Genomic DNA, 26,552 nt, shown 5'->3' with positions numbered 1-26,552 from the left:
CAAAGTTGTAGACGTTGCAACAGAAAAACAAGAGGGGCAAACGGTAGAAAATGGATGAATGGATGGATATTTATTATTCATTATTAAATATTAATAATCAATTTGTGTTGTTGAAGCTTTTGTGTTATCAAAGTTGTTGACATGGCAACAGAAATCATTTATATATTTATTATGAAATGTTAATAATCAGTGTTGTTGCAGCTTTTATGTTGTCAATGTTGTAAACATTGCAACATAAATTATTTATTATTAGGTTATAATATGTTAATAATCAGTTCGTTGTTGGCAACAGAAAATAGTTACTGGGATGTATTATGTTTTTATTATTAATTCTGATTATTAATAAAAAGTCGAGCAGCAAAGCTAAAAAAAAATTCTTAATCACCAAAGTACAGAATACTTCAAATAGGCTCCTCCTACTTTGCAGAATTTTAACTTAATATTATGTAATATATTAATATATCATTTGGGCCCGAATAGCGCAGGGATGATGCAGAGCCCCGCAGGTGCCCTATTGAAATTGCTGTTTGTTTTCTTCTATACGTTGGGATGCCTTTTTTAGTTCCTTAACATGCACAAAAATCTCCATATTTTGCAGGTATGTCAAGTATGGAAAAAAAATTGTATTTTGGGGTCCTGAAAATGAAAATTCAAAATGGCCTCTCTTGCGCCACCTCTCCATACATTATTCATACAAAATCAATTATGACAGAACAATTCCTACATCATTCATACAAAATTAATAAAGACAAAATAGTTCATACATTTTTTTGTACAGTATTCATTCACACAGAAATAATGACAAAATCATCCAGACATTATTTGTACAGAATAAAGACAAAAATATTCTTACATTTTGTACAGTATTTGTACATGAGTCATACATTATATATTCAGGATTAATAAAGGCAAAATATTTCTTACATTATTGTGTACAGTATTTTTACATTACTCACACATTATTGTAATACAAATGACAAAAATGGATTTAATATTGGTGTTTGCAGTTATTCTGAGCTGATAGCTGATTGGCCGGTGGTGGTTCTGGGCGTGTGCACACTTTTGATTGTCGTGTGCGCGCTGGTCGGAGTTCTGGTTCCTGACCTGCCCGATTTCTCGGACCCTCTTCTGGTGAGTCCACACCTCACTCACGGTATTAATACGCTCACAAAAGTTTTCAACACAACACAAATATTATCTACATAACACAAAAGTTATCAACACAACACAAACGTTATGAACAACACCAACATTATTAACATACTGTAACACAAAAGATATCACCAACACAAAAGTTAACAGCACAAAGATTATGAACACAACACAAAAGTTCTAAACATAAAACAAAAGTTATCAAAACAAAAGTTTTATCCAAAACACAAAAGTTATCAACAACACCAACATTAACATAACACAAAAGTTATTAATGACACAAAAGTTCTGAACATTACACAAAAGTTATTAACAATACAAAAGTTCTAAACATAAAACAAACATTATTATTAACCAAGAGTTGTGAACCTAACAGAAAAGTTATTAGGAACATAAAAGTTTTGAACATAACACAACATTTATTGATAACAGACTTGGTGAATGTGATATTTGTGTTTGCATTATGGTGATGTCTGTTAATTCATGTGTAATAATTATATGTACACATATAGAAAGTGAATTTTAGTAAGTAAAATTGAGTTCCAAATACGACGTACTTGCGATTTCCGCCATGTTTTTAAAAGTCTTAAATCCAGCAATTTGAATTTAAGGCCTTAAAATGTAAAACAATTTATGCTAAAATGTCATAAAAGATCTTAAATACGGTTTTGAAAGGTCTATTAACGTTAGTTAAAAAACAAAAAACAAAACAAAAAACTCCATAAAATCAAGTCTTGCTTTTAAATTTATTTTTTAGGACAACATCAATTTGCATTGACACAAATATGTATATGAATATTGTCCTTCAAGTAATAATAATAAACAAAATGGAACTAAAAGAGGCTACTTGTGCTGCCTATTCAGAATTAATCAACTACTGTGCTCGCACAGGTGTGTTTTTACAGCTTAGCATAGCAGCGGATAAAACTTACCCACAACCCACAGCAAAGTCCAATGACTTGCATAAGTTGAGTAAGTGCAAGTCCGACCATTTGTGGCTCCAGAATCATCAATTTGTTGCATGCATGGATGGAAACGTATAAAGTGTTTCAGACCCAAAGAGAAGCGTTTGTAAACATTGCACTGAATGGAATGAAAATGTAAAAGTTAAAAATCTGGGATAAGTCTGTTTCAAAAACATTTGCACAACTGTACAAGGATCAAGTCAACCCCCAAATGAGTGCATTGTGGGTAAGTGGGCATGTGGCGCCAACTGTCCAAGGAGATCAATATGAGATGTTTGTTAGTGAAATCATAATATAACATACAGTAAGTAGACACTCGGGAATGAAAATGTAAAAGTCAAAAATCTGGGATAAGTCTGTGTCAAAAACCCTTGCACAATTACATTTCTCTGTGCTAGTAGTGTACTCACAGCAGTAAAACTATAACAATTATTTTTTGTTGAAGTCTATCCCAGCTGCACTTGGATGTGAGGCGAGCTAGACAAGTGTCTACCCCAGGCGCATGTCTTTGGAGGTGGGAGGGGCTTACCCCCAGGTGCATGTTTTTGGAGGTGGGAGGAAGCTGGAGTACTCGTAGGGTACCTATGCAATCACGGGGAACATACTCCACACAGATAGACCCGGAGCCCGGGGATCGGACCCAGACCCTCTTATTGTGTATTCTCTTCTATTATTTCGTATGATTTATTCCAAATATAGAAAAGTATCACATGTGTGTGTTATCCACATGATTGACATCTTAAAGGCCTACTGAAATGAGATTTTCTTATTTAAACGGGGATAGCAGGTCCATTCTATGTGTCGTACCTGATCATTTCGCGATATTGCCATATTTTTGCTGAAAGGATTTAGAACATCGACGATAAAGTTTGCAACTTTTAGTCGCTAATAGAAAAGCCCTGCCTTTACCGGAAGTATGTGCGCGTGACGTCACGAGTTGCAGGGCTCCACACATATTCACATTGTTTTTAATGGGAGCCACCAGCAGTAAGAGCTATTCGGACCGAGAAAACGACAATTTCCCCATTAATTTGAGCTAGGATGAAAGATTCGTGTTTGAGGATATTGATATCGAAGGACTAGAAAAAAAAAAACGCGATTGCATTGGGACGGGTTCAGATGTTTTTAGACACATTTACTAGGATCATTCTGGGAAATCCCTTATCTTTCTATTGTGTTGCTAGTGTTTTAGTGAGTTTAATAGTACCTAATAGTCGGAGGGGTGTGTCCACGGGTGTCTTGAGGCCAGTGTCTGAGGGAAGTCGACGGCAGATACAAGGACAGCGCAAACTCCACAGATCTCCGGTAAGAGGCGACTTTTTAACACAATTTTCTCACCGAAACCAGCCGGTTGACATTTGGTCGGGATCCATGTTCGCTTGACCGCTCTGATCCATAGTAAAGTTTCACCTCCGGGAATTTTAAACAAGGAATTACCGTGTGTTTGTGTGGCTAAAGGCTACAGCTTCCCAACTCCATCTTTCTACTTTGACGTCTCCATTATTAATTTAACAAATTGCAAAAGATTCAGCAACACAGATGTCCAAAATACTGTTTAATTATGCGGTTAAAGCAGACAACTTTTAGCCGCGAGTCGTGCAGTGCTAATATTTCCTTACAGTCCGTGACGTCACGCACATGCGTCATCATTCTGCGACGTTTTCAACAATAAACTCCGCGGGAAATTTAAATTTGCAATTTAGCAAACTAAACCGGCCGTATTGGCATGTGTTGCAATGTTAATATTTCATCATTGATATATAAAGTATCAGACTGCATTGTTGGTAGTAGTGGGTTTCAGTAGGCCTTTAATTGTCTTTGAGGCTTGCAGGACATAATCTGAATATTTTTTAATAGACAATGGCTCTAACTTTGTGCAGATACAGTTTTATTACTTTACATGGTTACTACAGATACAGTAGTATGTATCTGTTTAGTACAGATACAGTAGTAGTACGGTGCATGTTTTGATCTGTTTACTACAGATGCAGTAGTAGTACTGTATGTGTTTGTATCCGTTTACTACGGATACAGTAGTAGTAGTACTGTACATGTTTTGTCTGTTTACTACGGATAGAGTAGTAGTACTGTACATTGTTTATCTGTTTACTACAGACACAGTAGTAGTACTGTATCTCTTTACTACAGATACAGTAGTGGCACTGTACATGTTTGATCTGATCTGTTTACTACAAATACAGTAGTACTACTGTATCTGTTTACTACAGACACAGTAGTATTGTACAAACTTTGTTTCCATCTGAGTTGGGAAATTGTGTTAGATGTACATATAAACGGAATACAATGATTTGCAAATCATTTTCAACCCAAATTCAGTTGAATATGCTACAAAGACAACATATTTGATGTTCGAACTGATAAACATTTTTTTTTGTGCAAATCATTAATTTTAGAATTTGATGCCAGCAACACGTGACAAAGAAGTTGGGAAACGTGGCAATAAATACTGATAAAGTTGAGAAATTCTCATCAAACACTTATTTGAAACATCCCGCAGGTGTGAAGGCTAATTGGGAACAGGTGGGTGCCATGTTTGGGTATAAAAGCAGCTTCCATGAAATGCTAAGTAATTAACAAACAAGGATGGGGCGAGGGTCAACAATTTGTAAGCAAATTGTCGAACAGTTTTAGAACATTTCCTAAACGAGCTATTGCAAGGAATTTAGGGATTTTACCATCTACGGTCCGTAAAATCATCAAAAGGTTCAGAGAATCTGGAGAAATCACTGCACGTAAACGACGATATTACGGACTTTTCATCCCTCAGGCGGTACTGCATCAAAAACCGACATCAGTGTGTAAAGGATATCACCACATGGGCTCAGGAACACTTCATAAAACCACTGTCAGTAACTACGGTTGGTTGCTACATCAGAGTGCAAGTTAAAACTCTGCTATGCAAAGCAAAAGCCATTCATCAACAACACCCAGGAATGCCGATGGCTTCGCTGGGCCTGAGCTCATCTAAGATGGACTGATGCAAATTGGAAAAGTGTTCTGTGGTCTGACAAGTCCACATTTCAAATTATATTTGGAAACTGTGGACGTGGTGTCCTCCGGAACCAAGAGGAAAATAACCATCCGGATTGTTATAGGCGCAAAGTTCAAAAGCCAGCATCTGTGATGGTATGGGGGTGTATTAGTGCCCAAGGCATGGGTAACTTACACATCTGTGAAGGAACCATTAATGCTTAAGGGTCCATACCGGTTTTGGAGCAACATAAGTTGTCATCCAAGCAACGTTATCATGGACACCCCTGCTTATTTCAGCAAGACAATGCCAAGCCACGTGTTACAACAGCATGGTTTCGTAGCAAAAGAGTGTGGGTACTTTCCTTGCCCGCCTGCAGTCCAGACTTATCACCCATGGAAAATGTGTGGCACATTATGAAGCCTAAAGTACGACAGCGGAGACCCCGGACTGTTGAACGACTAAAGCTCTACATAAAACAAAAATGGGAAAGAATTCCACATTCAAAGTTTCAACAATTAGTTTCCTCAGTTCCCAAACGTTTACTGAGTGTTGTTAAAAGAAAAGGTGATGTAAAACAGTGGTGAACATGCCCTTTCCCAACTACTTTGGCATGTGTTGCAGCCATGAAATTCTAAGTTAATTGTTATTTGCAAAAAAAAAATATAAAGTTTATGAGTTTGAACATCAAATATCTTGTCTTTGTAGTGCATTCAACTCAATATAGGTTGAAAAGGATTTGCAAGTCATTGTATTCCGTTTATATTTACATCTAACACAATTTCCCAACTCATATGGAAACGGGATGTGTACATGTTTTGATCTGTTTACTACATATCTGTTTACTACAGATACTGTACTACTACTGTACATGTTTAGTACAGATTCAGTAGTAGTACTGTACATGTTTGTATCTGTTAACTACAGACACAGTACTACTACTCTACTTGTTTTATCTTGTAGTGATACTGTACATGTTTGGATCTGTTTACTACAGATACAGTAGTAGTACTGTACATGTTTTGATCTGATTACTACAGATACTGTACTAGGACTGTACATCTTTTATATGTTTATTAGAGAAGCAGTAGTATTACTGTACATATTTTGATCTGTTTACTACATGTAGATAAACATGTGCAGTGGTAGTACTGTATCTGTAGTACAACTTTAGGAACTTTAGTTATTAGAGCTCCCAGTCGGACGGTTTTTCACAGGACACATTTCCGGTGTGGTTGTTTCCGGATGAGGAGATGCTGCTCTGTTGTTGATTTAAGTAAAGTCTGAATGTCATTAAAATAGTTAGCTCCATCTTTTGACACTTCTTGCACGCTACACAGCTACAACAAAAATGAGGGGGAGAAGACTCTGTCGGAGGTGAGCCACGTAAATAAGACCGTCACAAAACGGTGCATCCTGAAGTGACTGACAGAAAGCGGCTTGAAGATAATCTGTGAAACATAAACTATGCAACATTTTGATCAAAGAACCACCATTACATGTTATGTAGACCACAAGGAAGTGTTTTACATTTAGAAAATTAAAAAAAGAAAGACTCCTTTAATGCGCTTCATAATCCGGTGCGCCTAATGTACGAAAAAAGATTATAAATAGACCATTTATCGGCAGTGCGCCTTATAATCCGGTTGCCCTGTCTTCCGGAAAATACGGTATAATTGCTGGGTCATATTACAAATTATTTATTATTGGTCGACTTCAAAGAAATGAACTTTCCGGTACAGTTTCTTAAATTTTGATTAGCCCAAAGTTTTATCGATCACAAATACTGCATTTTTTATCTTTTGTGTTATATATTTTTTTTTATAAATTAAGTAACGTTTATGACAACCTTTTTCCAAAACAATATATAAAACGTGAGATGTAACAGGATAATGCATACATTCATCGTTTGTTTTCATATGTTACAAAAAAGTGGGACCCCATTTTAATGACTTTATGGGGTCCCTAGGCCCCATTTTGAAGATTCCTAGCGCCAACACTAAGTAGTGGTACTGTACATGTTTTGATCTGTTTAGTACAGATACAGTAGTAGTAGTGTACATGTTTTGATCTGTTTACTACAGAAAAAGTGGTAGTACTGTATCTGTTTACCAAAGATACAGTTGTAGTACTGTACAAGTTTTGGTCTGTTTACTACTACATAATCAGTTGTAGTAATGTACATGTTTTATCCGTTTACTACAGATACAGTAGTAGCACTGTACATGTTTTGATCTGTTTATTTCAGATACAGTAGTAGTACTGTTTTATCTTTGTTTTATCTGTTTTCTACAGAGACAGTAGTAGTACCGAACATGTTTACTACAGATTCAGTAGTTGTACTGTACATGTTCTGATCTGTCTACTACATATACAGTAGTAGTACTGTACATGTTTCATATGTTTACTACAGATAGAGTAGTAGTACTTAACATGTTTGTTTGTTTACTATAGATACAGTAGTAGTAGTACTGTACATGTTTTATCTGTTTACTAGTGATACAGTATTAGTACTGTACATGTTTTAACTGTTTATTACAGATACAGTATTTGTACTATACAGGTTTTGATCTGTTTACTACAGATACAATAGTAGTAGTACTGTAAATGTTTAATCTGTTTACTACATATACAGTAGTAGTACAAGTACAAGTTTTTTCTGTATACAGTATTTGTACTGTACATGTTTTGATTTGTCTACTACATATACAGTATTTGTACTGTACATGTTTTGATCTTTTTACTACATATACAGTAGTAGTACTATACATGTTTCATATGTTTACTACAGATAGAGTAGGAGTACTGTACATGTTTGTTTGTTTGTTTACTATAGATACAATAGTAGTAGTAGTACTGTACATGTTTTATCTGTTTACTAGTGATACAGTATTAGTACCGTACATGTTTTAACTGTTTATTACAGATACAGTATTTGTACTATACAGGTTTTGATCTGTTTACTACAGATACAATAGTAGTAGTACTGTAAATGTTTCATCTGTTTACTACAAATACAGTAGTAGTAAAAGTACAAGTTTTTTCCGTATACAGTATTTGTACTGTACATGTTTTGATTTGTTTACTACATATATAGTATTTGTACTGTACATGTTTTGATCTTTTTACTACAGATACAGTACTTCTACTGCACATGTTTTGATCTCTTTACTAGAGATACAATAGGATACAATAGTAGTACTGTATCTGTTTACTACGGATAAAGTAGTAGTGCTGTACATGTTTGTATCTGTTTACTATAGATACAGTAGTAGTACTGTACATATTTTGATTTGTTTACTACAGATACAGTAGTAATACTGTACATGTTTTGATCTGTTTACTACTGATACAATACTTCTACTGTACATGTTTTATCTGTTTGCTCCAGCGACAGTAGTAGTACTGTACCTGTTTTGATCTGTTTACTATAGATACAGTAGTTATACTGTACATGTTTTGATCTGTTTACTACAGATACAATATTTCTACTGTACATGTTTTATCTGTTTGCTACAGCGATAGTAGTAGTACTGTACCTGTTTTGATCTGTTTACTATAGATAAAGTAGTAGTACTGTACATGATTTGATCTGTTTACTACAGATACAATACTTCTACTGTACATGTTTTATCTGTTTGCTACAGAGACAGTAGTAGTACCGTATCTTTTTTGATCTGTTTACTATAGATACAGTAGTAGTAGTACTGTACATGTTTTATCTGTTTACTAGTGATACAGTATTAGTACTGTACATGTTTTAACTGTTTATTACAGATACAGTATTTGTACTATACAGGTTTTGATCTGTTTACTACAGATACAATAGTAGTAGTACTGTAAATGTTTAATCTGTTTACTACATATACAGTAGTAGTACAAGTACAAGTTTTTTCTGTATACAGTATTTGTACTGTACATGTTTTGATTTGTCTACTACATATACAGTATTTGTACTGTACATGTTTTGATCTTTTTACTACATATACAGTAGTAGTACTATACATGTTTCATATGTTTACTACAGATAGAGTAGGAGTACTGTACATGTTTGTTTGTTTGTTTACTATAGATACAGTAGTAGTAGTAGTACTGTACATGTTTTATCTGTTTACTAGTGATACAGTATTAGTACCGTACATGTTTTAACTGTTTATTACAGATACAGTATTTGTACTATACAGGTTTTGATCTGTTTACTACAGATACAATAGTAGTAGTACTGTAAATGTTTCATCTGTTTACTACAAATACAGTAGTAGTAAAAGTACAAGTTTTTTCCGTATACAGTATTTGTACTGTACATGTTTTGATTTGTTTACTACATATATAGTATTTGTACTGTACATGTTTTGATCTTTTTACTACAGATACAGTACTTCTACTGCACATGTTTTGATCTCTTTACTAGAGATACAATAGGATACAATAGTAGTACTGTATCTGTTTACTACGGATAAAGTAGTAGTGCTGTACATGTTTGTATCTGTTTACTATAGATACAGTAGTAGTACTGTACATATTTTGATTTGTTTACTACAGATACAGTAGTAATACTGTACATGTTTTGATCTGTTTACTACTGATACAATACTTCTACTGTACATGTTTTATCTGTTTGCTCCAGCGACAGTAGTAGTACTGTACCTGTTTTGATCTGTTTACTATAGATACAGTAGTTATACTGTACATGTTTTGATCTGTTTACTACAGATACAATATTTCTACTGTACATGTTTTATCTGTTTGCTACAGCGATAGTAGTAGTACTGTACCTGTTTTGATCTGTTTACTATAGATAAAGTAGTAGTACTGTACATGATTTGATCTGTTTACTACAGATACAATACTTCTACTGTACATGTTTTATCTGTTTGCTACAGAGACAGTAGTAGTACCGTATCTTTTTTGATCTGTTTACTATAGATACAGTAGTTATACTGTACATGTTTTGATCTGTTTACTATAGATACAGTAGTTATACTGTACATGTTTTTATCAGTTTACTACAGATACAGTACTTCTGTTGTAAATGTTTTATCTGTTTGCTATAGAGACAGTAGTAGTATGTTATGATAAAACATTTTTCAATGAGTTTACAATAGTTCTCTGCTGTATTTAGTTGTTTTTAACCGTTAAGTTTTTATCATGCGAAAGAACATTGAATAATTTATATATTTTCAATTCATACGAGCCCTCTGATCTTTCTTTGTTGTTGTACTTTTTTGTCCGAATGGTTATGAAATAATCTTAAATTATATTCATTATGCTCTGAAAAAAGTCTGAAAAAGTTTTAAATTTACGTGCAGAAGCCCATTGAGCAAGAGACGGACAAGTCACTTTGACCATGGCAGGTTCTTTGTACAACACAAAATATGAATTATTTTTTAATGATTAACACGCATTAAGTATTAAATGTATGAATTATTATCACATAAATAAGCTTCGATAGAAATAAAATGTAATCATTATTATTTAAATTAAATCGTCATGTTGGATATTTAAGGTATAACAATTTTTAAAGGTACAAAAGTTTTTAAATCACATTTTCACAATAACTTTAATATGATTAAATATTCATACCGCATAAATAACCATAGACATGTTTGAGCTGATTTAAGCATTAATATGGACATTAATATTAATAATTGTAGTCATAAGTGTGGTCTTGTTTTCTTTGAAAGGGTTTCGAGCCTCGAGGGACTCCTATTGGTCAACGCTTGGTCACATGGAACAACATGGTGAAGAACACGGGATACAAAGCAACACTCGCCAACTATCCCTTTAAATATGCTGACCAGCAGGCCAAAAGGTAACATAATTATCATGTACCACTACTACTAATGATAATAATAATGATAATAATAATAATAACACATGGTGAAGAACATGGGATACAAACCAATACTTGCCAACTATCCCTTCAAATGTGCTGACCAGCAGGACAAAAGGTAACATAATTAGCATATATTTATTAATAATATTGGTTAACACATTAATAATAATAGTAGACACATTGTTGGCAATACGATATTTTTAATAATAATAACAATATTTACAAACACATTGATACCTGTCTCACTGTACGCTGTAAAAAACACCTCTTCAAGTTGAAAGGTTGAAAAGAGAAATTATTATTTGATACCTGGGACACAATTGTGATGAAATAGCATAAAATTAAAGTTTCTTTCATAAATGGCATTATCTTTTTCTATTTTAGCCTCATACGGCTTCCATCTTCTGCTTGTGGCTTGTTAGAAATGTCAACTTCTGAATAATTATGAATATGGATATTGCCATTCAAGTAATAATAATAATAATACTTGTTTTGCTGCATTGACACAAATCTGAATTTGAATATTGTCCTTCAAGTAATAATTCTTGTTTTGTTGCATTGACACAAATATGAATATGAATATTGTCCTTCGAGTAATAATAATTGTTTTGTTACATTGACACAAATATGAATATGAATTAGGGCAGGGCGATATATCGATAAACTCACAGAGACTTAAAAAAAGCGCACCTTCTTACCCACGTCACGTGTGCAGCGTCACAAGCTCCCGCGGAGCAGAGAGGTGGTGACATGGTAACGTTAGCTGTGATGCTAACAGTGAGGTGCGGGTGGTAATACGAGAGAGAGAAGGTGCGAATTTGGTAACAAATGGAGGAAGAATTAATTACCCCAAAAAAACAGCACGGGATCCATCGTCCGGAGGTGGTTTGGCTACAAGCGGTAATATGTTCAACATTTATGCGGCCAAAGCGTTGCTACAAAAAGTAGCAGCACTGCTAATGTGTAGCAGCACTGCTAATGTGTAGCATCATTTGAAAAGTAATCCCGCTAGAGAATGAGAAATGCTTGAAACTCTGCCTGTCAACATCTCCGTTCAGTGCCACACCAACACAATTCCGAAGCAACTATTTCCAGATCAACACCGTATGAAAGAAGGACAGAAGGAGATAACGTCGGAAGGAACCTATTATGCAGCTCATTTTTATTTGACAGTTATTGAAATATCTTGTTTGACATCATGCACAGAAGTGCACTTTATTTCTTTTGAACTATTGTTGTTCTGTACAAAAAGGACACTTTAATTTAGTGTTGTTTGGATATGTCATCTTAGTGACATCATTCACAAAAGTTCATTAATAGCTTGTTTTAATATGTCTCTGACAATCTTGCACTTTCTGTTTCGGAAATTACATGAATGTTTGTGCCACTGCTTAATAACGGTTTAATAAATATAGTTTTGGTAAATTGACTTAGTTGTGATTTCCCTCTCTGCATGAAAGTTTAAAATGAGCATATATTAATGCAGTATGAAGGAGAATGTTTTAATGTCGACACATAGAATCATCATACGTTGTGATTATATGCATCAAGTGTTCATTCAAGGCCAAGGCAAAATATCGAGATATATATCGTATATCATGACATGGCCTAAAAATATCGAGATATTAATAAAAGGCTATATCGCCCAGCCCTAATATGAATATTGTCCTTCAAGTAATAATAATACAAGTTTTGATGCATTGACACGGAAATGTATATTGTCCTTTAAGTCAGTGGTCCCCAACCACCGAGGTACCGGGCCGCTGCTCGATTGGTACCTGGCCGCAGAATGATTTTTTAATTATTTTTTTAAATTAAATCAACATTAAAAACACAAAATACACTTATTAATAGTGCAACCCAAAAAACCTCCCTTTTTCATGACAAAAAAAATTCCCCCCCGCCGGGCCACGGGACAAATTATCAAGCAGCTACAAAAAGGTTGGGGACCACTGCTTTAAGTAATAATAATAGAAGTTTTAATTCATTGACACAAACATGAATATTGTCCTTCAGGTAATAATAAGAAGAATAATTGTTGTATTGCACTGACACAAATATAAATATGAATATTGTCCTGGAAGTAATAATAATAATCGTTTTGATGCTTTAGCACAAAAATGTATATGAATATTGTCCTTCAAGTAAGAATAATTGTTTTGTTGCATTGACATACATATACACATGAATGTTGTCACTGATACAAATATAAATATGAATATTGTCCTGCAAGTAATAATAATAATAGTTTTGATGCATTAGCACAAAAATTAATATGAATATTGTCCTTCAAGTATTACTAATTGTTTTGTTGCATTGACATACGTATAAATATGAATATTGTCATTCAAGTAATAATAATAATTGTTTTGCTGCTTTGACACAAATATAAATATAAATAATGTCCTTCAAATAATAATGCGTGTTTTGATGCATTAACACAATTATAAATGGGAATATTGTCCTTCAAGTCATAATAATAACTGTTTCGTTACATTGACATAAATATGAATATGAATATTGTCTTTGAAATAATCATTATAACCATGGTTTTGCTGCATTGACACTTCCGCCCGATTGTAGCTGAGATAGGCGCCAGCGCCCCCCGCGACCCCAAAAGGGAATAAGCGGTAGAAAATGGATGGATGGACACAAATGTGAATATAAATATTGTCTTAATAATAATTGTCCTTCAAGTATTACTAATTGTTTTGCTGCATTGACACAAATATAAGTATGAATAGTGTCCTTCAAGTAATAATAATAATTGTTTTGTTGCATTGACACAATTATGAATATCAATATTGTCCTTCAAGTAGTACTAATAATTGTGTTGTTGCATTGACACAAATATGAATATTGTCTTTCAAGTAATAATAATTGTATTGTTGATTTGAAACAAATATTAATATTAACATTAACATTGCCTCTCAAGTAATAATAATCATAATAGTTTTGCTGCATTTACACAAATATGAATATTAATATTGTTCTCCAAGTAATAATAATAATAATAATAATAGGCCCTGCGATGAGGTGGCGACTTGTCCAGGGTGTACCCTGCCTTCCGTCCGATTGTAGCTGAGATAGGCGCCAGCGCCCCCCGCGACCCCGAAAGGAAATAAGCGGTAGAAAATGGATGGATGGATAATAATAATACTTTTTTTGATCTATTTACACAAATATAAATATGAATATTGTCCTTCAAGTCATAATAATACTTGTTTTGCTGCATTGACACAAATATGAGTATGAATGTTGTCCTTCAGGAAATAATAATAATTAATATTATTTGTTGCATTGACACAAATATTAATATTGTCCTTCAATTAATAATAATAATTTAGTTTGTTGCATTGACACAGATATAAATATGGATTTTGTCCTTCAAGTAACAATAATAATAATTGTTTTGCTGCATTGACACAAATATGAATAATATTGTCCTTCAACTAACAATAATAATAATAATTGTTTTTTGCATTGACACGATTATAAATATGAATATTTTTTTTAAAGTAAATATAAATATTAATATTGTCCTTCAGGTAATATTAGTTTTGCTGCATTGACACAAATTTTAGTGTGAATATTGTCCTTCAAGTAATAATAATGATAATAATAATAGTAGTTTTGTTGCATTGACACAAATATTAAAATCAATATTGTCGTTCAAGTAATAATAATAATAACTGTTTTGTTGCATTGACTCAAATATGGTTATGAATATTGTCCTTCAAGTAATAATAATTGTTTTGTTGCATTGACACAGATATGTATATTATTTGTGTCCTTCAAGTAATAATAACAGTACGTGTTGTCTTGGATTGACACCAATATGAATATGAATTTTGTCCTTCAAGTAATAATAATAATGATAATAATAGTTTTGATGTTATGACACAAATATGGATATTGTCTTTCAAGTAATAATAGTACAAGTTTTGATGCATTGACAGAAAATATGAATATTGTCCTTCAGGTAATTAAAATAAGAAGAATTGTTTTGTTGCACTGACACAATTATAAATATAAATGTTTCCTTCAGGTAATAATAATAATACTTATTCTGTTGGATTGACGCAAATATGAATATTGTCCTTCATGTAATAATAATAATAATTATTTGATCCAATTTATTCTGTTGGATTGACGCAAATATGAATATGAATATTGTCTTTCATGTAATAATAATACTAATAATTTTGATGCATTGAAACACATATGAATATGAATATTGTCCTTCAAGTATTAATAATAAAAGTTTTGATGCATTGACACAAAATAATGAATATTGTCCTTCAGGTAATACAAACCCCGTTCCCATATGAGTTGGGAAATTGTGTTAGATGTAAATATAAACGGAATACAATGATTTGCAAATCATTTTCAATTCATATTCAATTAAATGCACTACAAAGACAAGCTATTTGATGTTCAAACTCATAAACTTTATTTTTTTTTGCAAATAATAATTATCTTACAATTTCATGGCTGCAACACGTGCCAAAGTAGTTGGGAAAGTGCATGTTCACCACTGTGTTACATCACCTTTTCTTTCAACAACACTCAATAAACTTTTGGGAACTGATGAAACTAATTGTTGAAGCTTTGAAAGTGGAATTCTTTTCCATTCTTGTTTTATGTAGAGCTTCAGTCGTTCAACAGTCTGGGTTCTCCGCTGTCGTATTTTACGCTTCATGATGCGCCACACATTTTCGATGGGAGACAGGTCTGGACTGCAGGCGGGCCAGGAAAGTACCCACACTTTTTTACTATGAAGCCAAGCTATTGTAACATGTGGCTTGGCATTGTCTTGCTGAAATAAGCAGGGGCGTCCACGATAACGTTGCTTGGATGACAACATATGTTGCTCCAAACCTGTATGGACCATTTAGCATTAATGGTGCCTTCACAGATGTGTATGTTACCCATGCCTTGGGCACGAATGCATCCCCATACCATCACAGATGGTGGCTTTTGAACTTATGTAACAATCCGGATGGTTATTTTCCTCTCTGCTCCGGAGGACACCACGTCCACACTTTCCTAGTATAATTTGAAATGTGGACTCATCAGATCATAGAACACTTTTCCACTTTGCATCAGTCCATCTTTGATGATCTCGGTCCAGCGAAGCCGGCGGTGTTTCTGGGTGTTGTTGATAAATGTGTTTTGCTTTGTATATTAGAGTTTTAACTTGCACTTGCAGATGTAGCGAACAACTGTAGTTACTGACAGTGGTTTTATGGAATGTTCCTGAGCCCATGTGGTGATATCCTTTACACACTGATGTCGGTTTTTGATGCAGTACCGCCTGAGGGATGAAAAGTCCGTAATATCGTCGTTTACGTGCAGTGATTTCTCCAGATTCTCTGAACTTTTTGATGATTTTACGGACCATAGATGGTTAAATCCCTAAATTCCTTGCAATAGCTGGTAGAGAAATGTTGTTCTTAAACTGATCGACAATTTTCTTACAAAGTGGTGACCCTGTCCCCATCCTTGTTTGTGAATTATTGAGCATTTCATGGAAGCTGCTTTTATACCCAATCATGGCACCCAACTGTTCCCAATTAGCCCGAACACCTGAGGGATGTTCCAAATAAGTGTTTGATGAGCATTCCTCAACTTTATCAGTATTTATTGCCACCTTTCCCAACTTCTTTGTCAGTGTTGCTGGCATCAAATTCAAAAGTTAATGATTATTTGCAAAAAAAAAAATGTTTATCAGTTTGAACATCAAATATGTTGTCTTTGTAGTGCAGTCAACTGAATATGGGTTGAAAATGATTTGCAAATCATTGTATTCCGTTTATATTTACATCTAACACTTTCACAACTCATACGGAAATGGGGTTTGTAATAATAAGAATAATTGTTTTGTTGCACTGACACAAATATAAACATGAATATTGTCCTGCAAGTAATAATATTAATAGTTGTAATGCATTACCACAAATATGAATATGAATATTGTCTTTCAGGTAATGATAATAATAATAATTGTTTTGCTCCTCTGACACAAATATGAATATGAATATTGTCGTTCAAGTAATAATAATTGTTTTGTTGCATTGGCACAAATATGTATATGAACATTTTTTTTCAAGTAATAAAATTGAAAACTGTTTTGTTGCATTGACTCAAATATGATTATGAACATTGTCCTTCAAGTAACAGGGTTTCCCACACATTCATTTATTTGTTGCAGCCCACCACGAAAGAATTACAGCCGCCACAAAAAAAATAAAAAAGAATAAAAATATGTATTTAAATATACATTTTTTTTTCTTTTTTTTTTTCTCGGCTTTTGACTTGCTTGACCGCTTCATAAAAGCAATGGGACTCTGTCTGTGAATGAAGCTTGTAGTTACATAGTATATAAATATGTAAATATTATATAAATATGTATATAAATATGTTCATAAAGTGTTGTAATTATATTCCAACTCCGCGTTCTTCTTGGTCATCGCCGCCGCCACTGCCACCCCCCATACCCCCGCCGCTCGACCACACCACCACAAATAGATGCCTGACCTGTGGGAAACACTGAAGTAATAATAATTGTTTTGTTGCGTTGACACAAATGTAAATATGAATTTTGTCCTTCAAGTAATAATAATAATAATAATACTTATTCTGTTGGATTGACACAAATGTGAATATGAATATTGTCCTTCAAGTTATAATAATAATAATAATAGTTTTGATGCATTGACACAAATAAATATTATCCTTCAAGTAATAATAATAAACGTTTTGGTGCATTGACACATATATGAATATTTTCCTTCAGGTAATAATAATAGTAATAATAGTTTTGATGTATTGACACAAATATGTATATGAATATTTTCCTTCAAGTAATAATAATGATAGCTGTTTGTTGCATTGACTCAAATATGATTATGAATATTGTCCTTCAAGTAATAATAATTGTTTTGTTGCGTTGACACAAATGCAAATATGAATTTTGTCCTTCAAGTAATAATAATAATACTTATTCTGTTGGATTGACACAAATATGAATATGATTATTGTCCTTCTAGTAATAATAATAATAATAGTTTTGCTGCATTGACACAAATAAATATTATCCTTCAAGTAATATTGATAAGAAGAATTTTTTTGTTGCAGTGACACAAATATAAATATGAATGTTGACCTGCAAGTAATAATAATAATAAAACTTGTTCTGTTGGATTGACTCAAATATGAATACGAATATTATCCTTCAGCTAAAAATAATAATAATGGTAGTTTTGATGCATTGACACAAATATGAATATGAATATTGTCCTTGCGGTAATAATAATAATTGTTTTGCTGCTTTGACACAAATATGAATATGAATATTGTCGTTTGAGTAATAATAATAATTGTTTTGCTGCTTTGACGCAAATATAAATATGAATATCATCCTTCAAATAATAATAGTAGTTTTGTTGCATTGACACAAATATGAATATGAATATTGTCCTTCAAGGAGTAATAATAATAATTGTTTTACGGATTTGACACAAATATTAATATTGTCTTTCAGGTAATAATATTTGTTTTGCTGCATTGACATAAATATAAATATCAATTGTGTCTTTCAAATAATAATAATCCTTTTTTTGTTGCATTGACACAAATATGAATATGAATATTGTCCTTCAAGTAGTAATAATAACAATTGTTGTGTTGCATTGACACAAATATGAATATTTTCCTTTAAGTAATAATAATTGTTTTGTTTATTCGACACAAATATGAATATGATTTTTGTCCTTCAAGTAATATTAACAATACTTGTTCTGTTGGATTGACACAAATATGAATATGAATATTGTCCTTCAAGTAGTAGTAATAATAATAATACTAATAATAATAATAATGGTTTTCATGCATTGACACAAATATGAATATGAATATTGTCCTTCAAGTAATAATAGTTTTTAGGCATTTATACAAATATAAATATGAATATTGACCTCCAAGTAATAATATTATTATTGATTTATTGACACAAATATGAATATTTTCCTTAAAGTAATAACTGTTTTGTTACATTGACACAAATATGAATATTGTCCTTCAAGTAATAATAATAATAATAATTGTGTTGCATTGACACAATTATGATTCTGAATATTGTCCTTCAAGTAATATTTTTTTGGCTGCATTGACACAAATATGAATATTGTTGTTTAACCAATTTTAATAAGTTTTGATGTATTGACACAAATATGAATATTGTCCTTCAAGTAATAATAATAATACTTGTTTTGCTGCATTGACACAAATATGAATATGAATATTGTCCTTCAAGTAATAATAATAATAGTTTTGCTGCATTGAAACAAATATGAATATGAATATTGTCCTGCAAGGTATAATAACAATATTTGTTTTGTTGCATTGACACAAATATGAATATAAATATTGTCCTTCAAGTAATAATAACAATAATAATAGTTTTGCTTGCAGTCACCAAGAAGCAAAGTGGAGTGAAGATCATGTGGAGCGAGAGAGACGACAAGCTCAGTGGGACTTTAGGAAAGACTTCTTCTGTGACGTGCCTGGTAATTATTTGTTTGCTTTTCTCAGGTCGCAACATGATCATGTCGACAACTTGTTAATGTCAACAACATGTTTATATCGACAACTTCTTTATATCGACAACTTCTTTATGTCAACATGTTTATATCGACAACTTGTTTATGTCAACATGTTTATATGGACAAATTATTTATGTCAGCAACTAGGGCTGGGCGATATTGCCTTTTTATAATACCGCGATATTTTAGGCCATATCGCGATATACGATATATTTCTCGGTATTTTGCCTTAGCCTTGAATGAACACTGGATACATATAATCACAGCAGTATGGTGATTCTTAAAGGGGAACATAATCACAATTTCAGAAGGGTTAAAACCAATGAAAATCAGTTCCCAGTGGCTTATTTAATTTTTCGAAGTTTTTTTCAAAATTTTACCCATCACGCAATACCCCGAAAAAAAGCTTCAAAGTGCCTGATTTTCACGATTGGTATATCCACCCGTCCATTTTCATGTGACGTCACTGCGTGATGCCAATACAAACCAACATGGCAGATAGAACAGAAAGATATAGCGACATTAGCTCGGATTCAGACTCTGATTTCAGCGGCTTAAGCGATTCAACAGATGACGCATGTATTGAAACGGATGGTTGGAGTGTGGAGGCAGATAGCGAAAACAAAATTGAAGAAGTAACTGGAGCTATTGAGCCATATCACGACAGACTGCGGCAACGAGGTGGAATTCGGCGATCGCCTTCTAACCAACGATTGCATCTTTTGACAACTGGTGCAACTTGAATCCGTCGATTGGTATGTGTTTGTTTGGCATTAAATGTGGGTGGAGGGAAAGGCTGGATGCAAATATAGCTAAAAATGAGGCATAATGTTGCAATATGTACATACAGCTAGCCTAAATAGCATGTTAGCATGGATTAGCTGGCAGTCATGCCATGACCAAATATGTCTGATTAGCACATAATTAGCACATAAGTCAATAACATCAACAAAACTCACCTTTGTGATTTCGTTGACTTTATCGTTGGAAATGCATCTGCTTTGAGTGTCGCAGGATATCCACTCAGCTCTTCGCCATCTCTGTCGTAGCATCGCTATCGCCGGTAAAGTGTGCGAGGGACTTTCGCATCTTTTGACCACTGGTGCGGTGCAACTTGAATCCGTCGATTGGTATGTGTTTGTTTTGCATTAAACGTGGGTGGAGGGAAAGGCTGGATGCAAATATAGCTACAAATGAGGCATAATGATGCAATATGTACATACAGCAAGCCAACTTGAATCCGTCCCTGATTGTGTTGTTACACCCTCCGACAACACACCGACGAGGCATAATGTCTCCAAGGTACGGAAAACAGTCGAAAAAACGGAAAATAACAGAGTTGATTTGACGTGGTGTGTGTAATGTGTTTGAGAAAATGCCGGATTGCTTCCTGTTGTGACGTCACGGGTGAAAGGTCATTGCTCCGACAGCGAACAATTGAAAGGCGTTTCAATCGCCAAATTCACCCTTTTAAAGGTCGGAAATCGGTTAAAAAAACATATGGTCTTTTTTTCTGCAACATCAATGTGTATATTGACGCTTACATAGGTCTGGTGATAATGTTCCCCTTTAAAACATTCTTGTTCATCATAAAGTTGTCTATTTGACATATTCCCGCTTGAAGCCGAACCACCGTAGGTCTGGTGATAATGTTCCCCTTTAAAACATTCTTGTTCATCATAAAGTTGTCTATTTGACATATTCCCGCTTGAAGCCGAACCACCGCCAGACGATGGACCCCGTGCTGTTTTTCTTGGGAATTAATTATTCCTTCATTTGTTACGAGATTCGCACCTTCTTTCTCTCTCAACAACCCGCTAGCATCACAGCTAACGTTAGCCACGCCACTACCTCTCTGCTGGGCGAGGGCGTATACGTATGTGACGTATGACGTAACAGTATGTGACGTATGTAAGAATGTGCGCCTGCTTGTCTGTGAGGAGACACATGAAAGAGCGAGGAGAGCCTGTAGTGTAATGCCCGCAGTTAAAAACAACTGTGTGATAACGTCTACTCGAATATTACGATAGTCATTTTCTATATCGCGCAGAGACAAACCCGCAATATATCGCATATACGATATATCGCCCAGCCGTATCAACATGTTTATACTGACATGTTTATGTCGACATTTTGTTTATACGGACATCTTGTTTTGATATAGACACCTTGTTTATGTCGACACCTTGTGTATGTGGACAACTTGTTTATGTCGACGACCTGTTTATGTCCACAACTTGTGTATGTCGACAGCTTGTGTATGTCAACTTGTTTGTATAGACAACTTGTTTATGTCGACAACTTTTTTATATGGACAACTTGTTTGTATAGACAACCTGGTTATGTCGACAACTTGTTTGTCAACAACGTGTTTATGTGGTCAACTTGTGTAGCTCAACATATGTATGTCGACAACACGTGTGTGTCAACAACTTGTGTATGTCAACATTTTTATACCGACAACTTGTTTGTCAACAACATATTCATATTGACAACTTGTGTATGTAGAAAACTTGTTCATGTTGACAACGTTTTTATGTCGACAACTTGTTTATGTCTGTGTATTTCAGCAACATGTTTATATAGACAATAGGGCTGCAACAACTAATCGATTAAAATCGATTATAAAAATAGTTGGCGATTAATTTAGTCATTGATTCGTTGGATCTATGCTATGTGCTGCGGCCACGTCTCATTAGGTGCCGGTAAGCCAGCCAATGATGTGTCATGTCCAGCTCACGTGACGACGCTGTCTCCTTTGCCTCGTATGGCATGGAAGTACAACATTGCTTCGGGAGCACCTGAAAAGGAAACATGTGGAAGCCATGGATGAAGGGAAAAACTCAGGGTACGTAAATTTTTAAGTCCATAGTCCGGGTATAGTGATCCGCTGTGTCCGTCTTTTTGTGTTTTTAATCTTTTGTAAACAAGAAGATTTTTTTTAAGGAAGCGCAACAGCCCCTGTTGTGTATTAACCTTCAGAGTGTTACGAACGTTTTAGAGAGTGCGACGACTTCATTTTCTGTGTTGTTCTGAGTCGCAACAGGTATTCATGAGTTCAGCTTTTTTGTGAGTAACGTGGACTTTATCCCTTTGTTGCAACGCGGGGCTGATAATGTGTCTCCGGCAGATTTGACTCCATTTTGAGAGAGAAAACGCACGGTTACCAATTTGGAAATAAACGTAGCTGACAGAAATATCGAAGGTTTTTTCATAATGGATCAAAATAGCTGGGCCCAATAAAGCTATCTATTTATATTTGAGTGACTCTTTTGTATAATATAAATAAATGATAAACGGGTATAGCGCTTTTCTACCTTCAAGGTACTCAAAGCGCTTTGACACTACTTCCACATTTACCCATTCACACTCACATTCACACACTGATGGAGGGAGCTGCCATGCAAAGCGCTAACCAGCACCCATCAGGAGCAAGGGTGAAGTGTCTTGCTCAGGACACAACGGACGTGACGAAGTTGGTACTAGGTGGGGATTGAACCAGGGACCCTCGGGTTGCGCACGGCCACTCTCCCAATGCGCCACGCCTTCCCACCTTCATAACTAAATGTTATGAAGATGCTGGAATATTTCATGCTATTATTCAGAGGCAGCCGAAAATGAATCCTTTATTATTCACAACAGAAACGTGTACAATATCTAATGAGTTACAATTCTGTGTTATTATTGATGTATGCTGCATCCCCAATGTCCAATAATTTAATTTAGCTTTTTTTTAATTTGGTGGTGCATTTGCCTTTTACGTCAGAAATTATTAATTAAATCAACTAGGTACTGTATGTATTAAGTTACATGTAAATGATGCTACTTTGTACGTTCAGTATATGGTTTCTCTCATTTCAGAAAGAAAAAAGACAGCATTAGCGACTTGGTACAAAGGAAGGTCTGCACACCACATACAACGGCTGCATTGAGTGATGGTATCCTGAATATGTTGCTAACTGACATGAGGTCACTATCAATGGTGGAGGATGAAGGTTTTAGACAAATTATTCACATCCTCGACCCTGGTTAAACTCTACCCTTGAGGACCCATTTTACTGAAGTGATGGAGAGGAAGTACAAGCAGACATTCCAAGCAGTGTAGACTGACATAAAAGCCACCAAGGGCAAAATTGCTCTCACTACTGATGTGTGGACAAGTGTAGCCACGGAAGCCTACCTTGGCAATACATAGATAGATAGATAGATAGATAGATAGTACTTTATTGATTCCTTCAGGAGAGTTCCTTCAGGAAAATTAAAATTCCAGCCACAGTGTACAGTGTTGAGATCAATTAAAAAAAAGTAAAATGTAAATAATGGGGCTTTAAATGGAAACAAAATAGAGAAATATTACAATAAGAATAAAAAATAAAAAGCAACAATGGGAATAAAATTATAACAGTAAAATAAGAATATAACAAGACAAAGTAGGCAGTAGTGACCATGTTATGAAAACGAATTGCACTGTTATTGTTTTGCATCCCCTGTCATCCTAGTACCCCCCGCCCCAGAGAGGAGTTGTACAGTCTAATGGCGTGTGGGACAAAGGAGGTTTTGAGTCTGCCATTACATTGGACACGAATGGAACATGAAGTCAATCTCCCTTACGACCATGTAACTAGAGGAAAGACATTTAGCATCCAAAATTGCAGAATGGTTGGCATAGGTAATAGCCAGGTTTTGAAATTCCCCCAAGCAATATTATTGCTATTGTGCAAGACAATGGTGCAATTTACAAAAAACAACATTTTTGTAACATTTGCTTTGTTTTATTTGGCAAATTGAAAGAACATGGTGCCAGTATGCTGTTTTGTTTTTTTTAAATAAAATACTGGAAAGGATAGAAATGAAGTTTGTCTCTTTTATCCAACTATGAATCGATTAATCAAAGTAATTATCAACAGATTAATCAATTGTCAAATTAGTTGTTAGTTGCAGCCCTAATAGACAACTTGTGTATGTCAACAACTTGTATATGTCAACATGTTTATATTGACAACTTATTTGTCACCAACATTTTTATATCGACAACTTGTGTACGTCACCAACTTGTATGTTTACAACCTGTTTATGTCAACATGTTTATATCGACCACTTGCGTATGTTGACAACTTGTGTATGTCGACAACCTGTTTGTGTCAACGATATGTTTATATCAACAACTTGTGTATGTTGACAACCTGTGTATGTCAACAACCTGTTCAAATCGACAACTTGTGTATGTTGACAACCTGTGTATGTCAACAACCTGTTCAAATCAACAACTTGTGTATGTTGACAACCTGTGTATGTCAACAACCTGTTCAAATCGACAACTTGTGTATGTTGACAACTTGTGTATAAACGATGACCTCTATGAAGAATACGAATGAAAGACCCAGATTTCCCTCTCCCAGACACGGGTCACCGGGGCCCCCCTCTGGAGCCAGGCCCGGTGACGGGGCACGATGGCGAGAGCTTGATGGCCGAGCCTGTTCCCATGGGGCCCAGCCGGGCACAGCCCGAAGAGGCAACGTGGCTCCCCACTCCAATGGGCTCACCACCTTTAGCAGGGGCCATGGAGGTCGGGTGCAATGTGACCTGGGCGGAAGCCGAAGGCAGGGCACTTGGCGGTCCGATCCTCGGCTACATAAGCTAGCTCTTTGGATGTGGAACGCCACCTCGCTGAGGGGGAAGGAGCCTTAGCTAGTGCGCGAGGTGGAGAAGTTCCGGCTAGATATAGTCGGACTCACTTCGACGCACAGCAAGAGCTCTGAAACCAGTTCTCTCGAGAGGGTATGGACTCTCTTCCACTCTGGCGTTGCCAGCAGTGAGAGGCGACGGCCTGAGGTGGCAATTCTGGTTGCCCCCGGCTCAAAGCCTGCACGTTGGAGTTCAACCCAGTAAATGAGACGGTAGCTTCCCTCCGCCTTCGGGAAGGGGGACGGGTCCTGACTGTTTGTGCTTTTGCGCCAAATGGCAGCTCAGAGTACCCACCCTTTTTGGATTCACTCGAGCGAGTACTGGAGAGGGCTCGCCCGGGTAATCCCCTCTTTCTACTGGGGGACTTCAACACTCATGTTGGCAACGACAGTGAAACCTTGAGAAGCGTGATTGGGAAAAATTGGCCGCCCGGATCTGATCCAAAGTGGTGTTTTGTTATTAGACTTTTGTGCTCATCACAGATTGTCCATAACAAACACCATGTTCAAACATAAGGGTGTCCATATGTGCACTTGGCACCAGGACACCCTAGGCCGCAGTTCCATGATCGACTTTGTAGTTGTGTCATCGGATTTGCGGTCTCATGTTTTTGGACACTTGGGTGAACAAAGTGTCCAACAAATGAGTTCAATTTTCTTATTAAAGAAATTCAAAAAGTCATCTGCCAGTGGGTGGAGCTACTGCAAGGAGTCCCTTGTTGGGTTAGCGATGCTACCGTACTAAACACAAATTTAGGATCGTTTTTATTAAGGCGGATGAGATTTTAGTAATATTTAGCTTTAGCTAAGGTAAGCATGAGTTTATAAGTTATTAAACTATCACTCCATGCTTGATGGTAAACCTCAAGTTTAGTCGCGCGCCATTTGCGTTCCAGCGTTCTACATGATAATTTCTGAGCTCTAGTTTCTTCCGTAAACCATGGGGTATTCCTTTTTGGGGCCTTTTTTAACTTCAGCGGTGCTATAGTATCAATGGTTTCGCGCAGGGCGTAGTTAAAGTTGTTTGTGAGGTAATCAATAGAGCCCACGTACTTTGGGAATGGTGCCATTACCGAGGGCAGTAGGCCAGCAAAAGTTGTTGTTATGGCAGCATTAATGTTGCGGCTACTTTAGTAGTTATTATTATTATTAGCTTGCCGAACATGAGTCTGAACCTCAAATTTTATAAGGTAATGATCGGACATTACTTTAGTATACGGGAGTCTCATAACTTTGGAAACGGTGATACCCCTGACAAGCACTAGGTCTAACGTATTATTGTTGCGATGTGTGGGTTAATGTATTATTTGTGTAAGA

At 35.2% G+C, this 26,552-nt stretch overlaps 1 protein-coding gene across 5 annotated transcripts in view; it reads left to right on the top strand.

Moving 5' to 3' along the window:
• disp1 (dispatched homolog 1 (Drosophila)) overlaps positions 1–26,552 on the top strand; it is a 142,967-nt gene that overhangs the window by 97,668 nt on the left and 18,747 nt on the right. For 4 of the 5 annotated variants that reach the window (XM_061895029.1, XM_061895025.1, XM_061895027.1 and 1 more), the window contains 3 exons: positions 1,008–1,131; positions 10,794–10,921; positions 19,409–19,515. In XM_061895029.1, coding sequence (XP_061751013.1) covers positions 1,008–1,131; positions 10,794–10,921; positions 19,409–19,515 — 359 coding nt within the window. The remainder of the gene's footprint in view (positions 1–1,007; positions 1,132–10,793; positions 10,922–19,408; positions 19,516–26,552) is intronic. The other variant, XM_061895030.1, reaches the window with a different exon arrangement.

Source organism: Nerophis ophidion, linkage group LG03, assembly GCF_033978795.1.
Source record: "Nerophis ophidion isolate RoL-2023_Sa linkage group LG03, RoL_Noph_v1.0, whole genome shotgun sequence".
NCBI classification, from domain to species: domain Eukaryota; kingdom Metazoa; phylum Chordata; class Actinopteri; order Syngnathiformes; family Syngnathidae; genus Nerophis; species Nerophis ophidion.
Note: the sequence above shows the minus strand (reverse complement) of the source record. Positions and strands in the feature narration are given on the sequence as shown.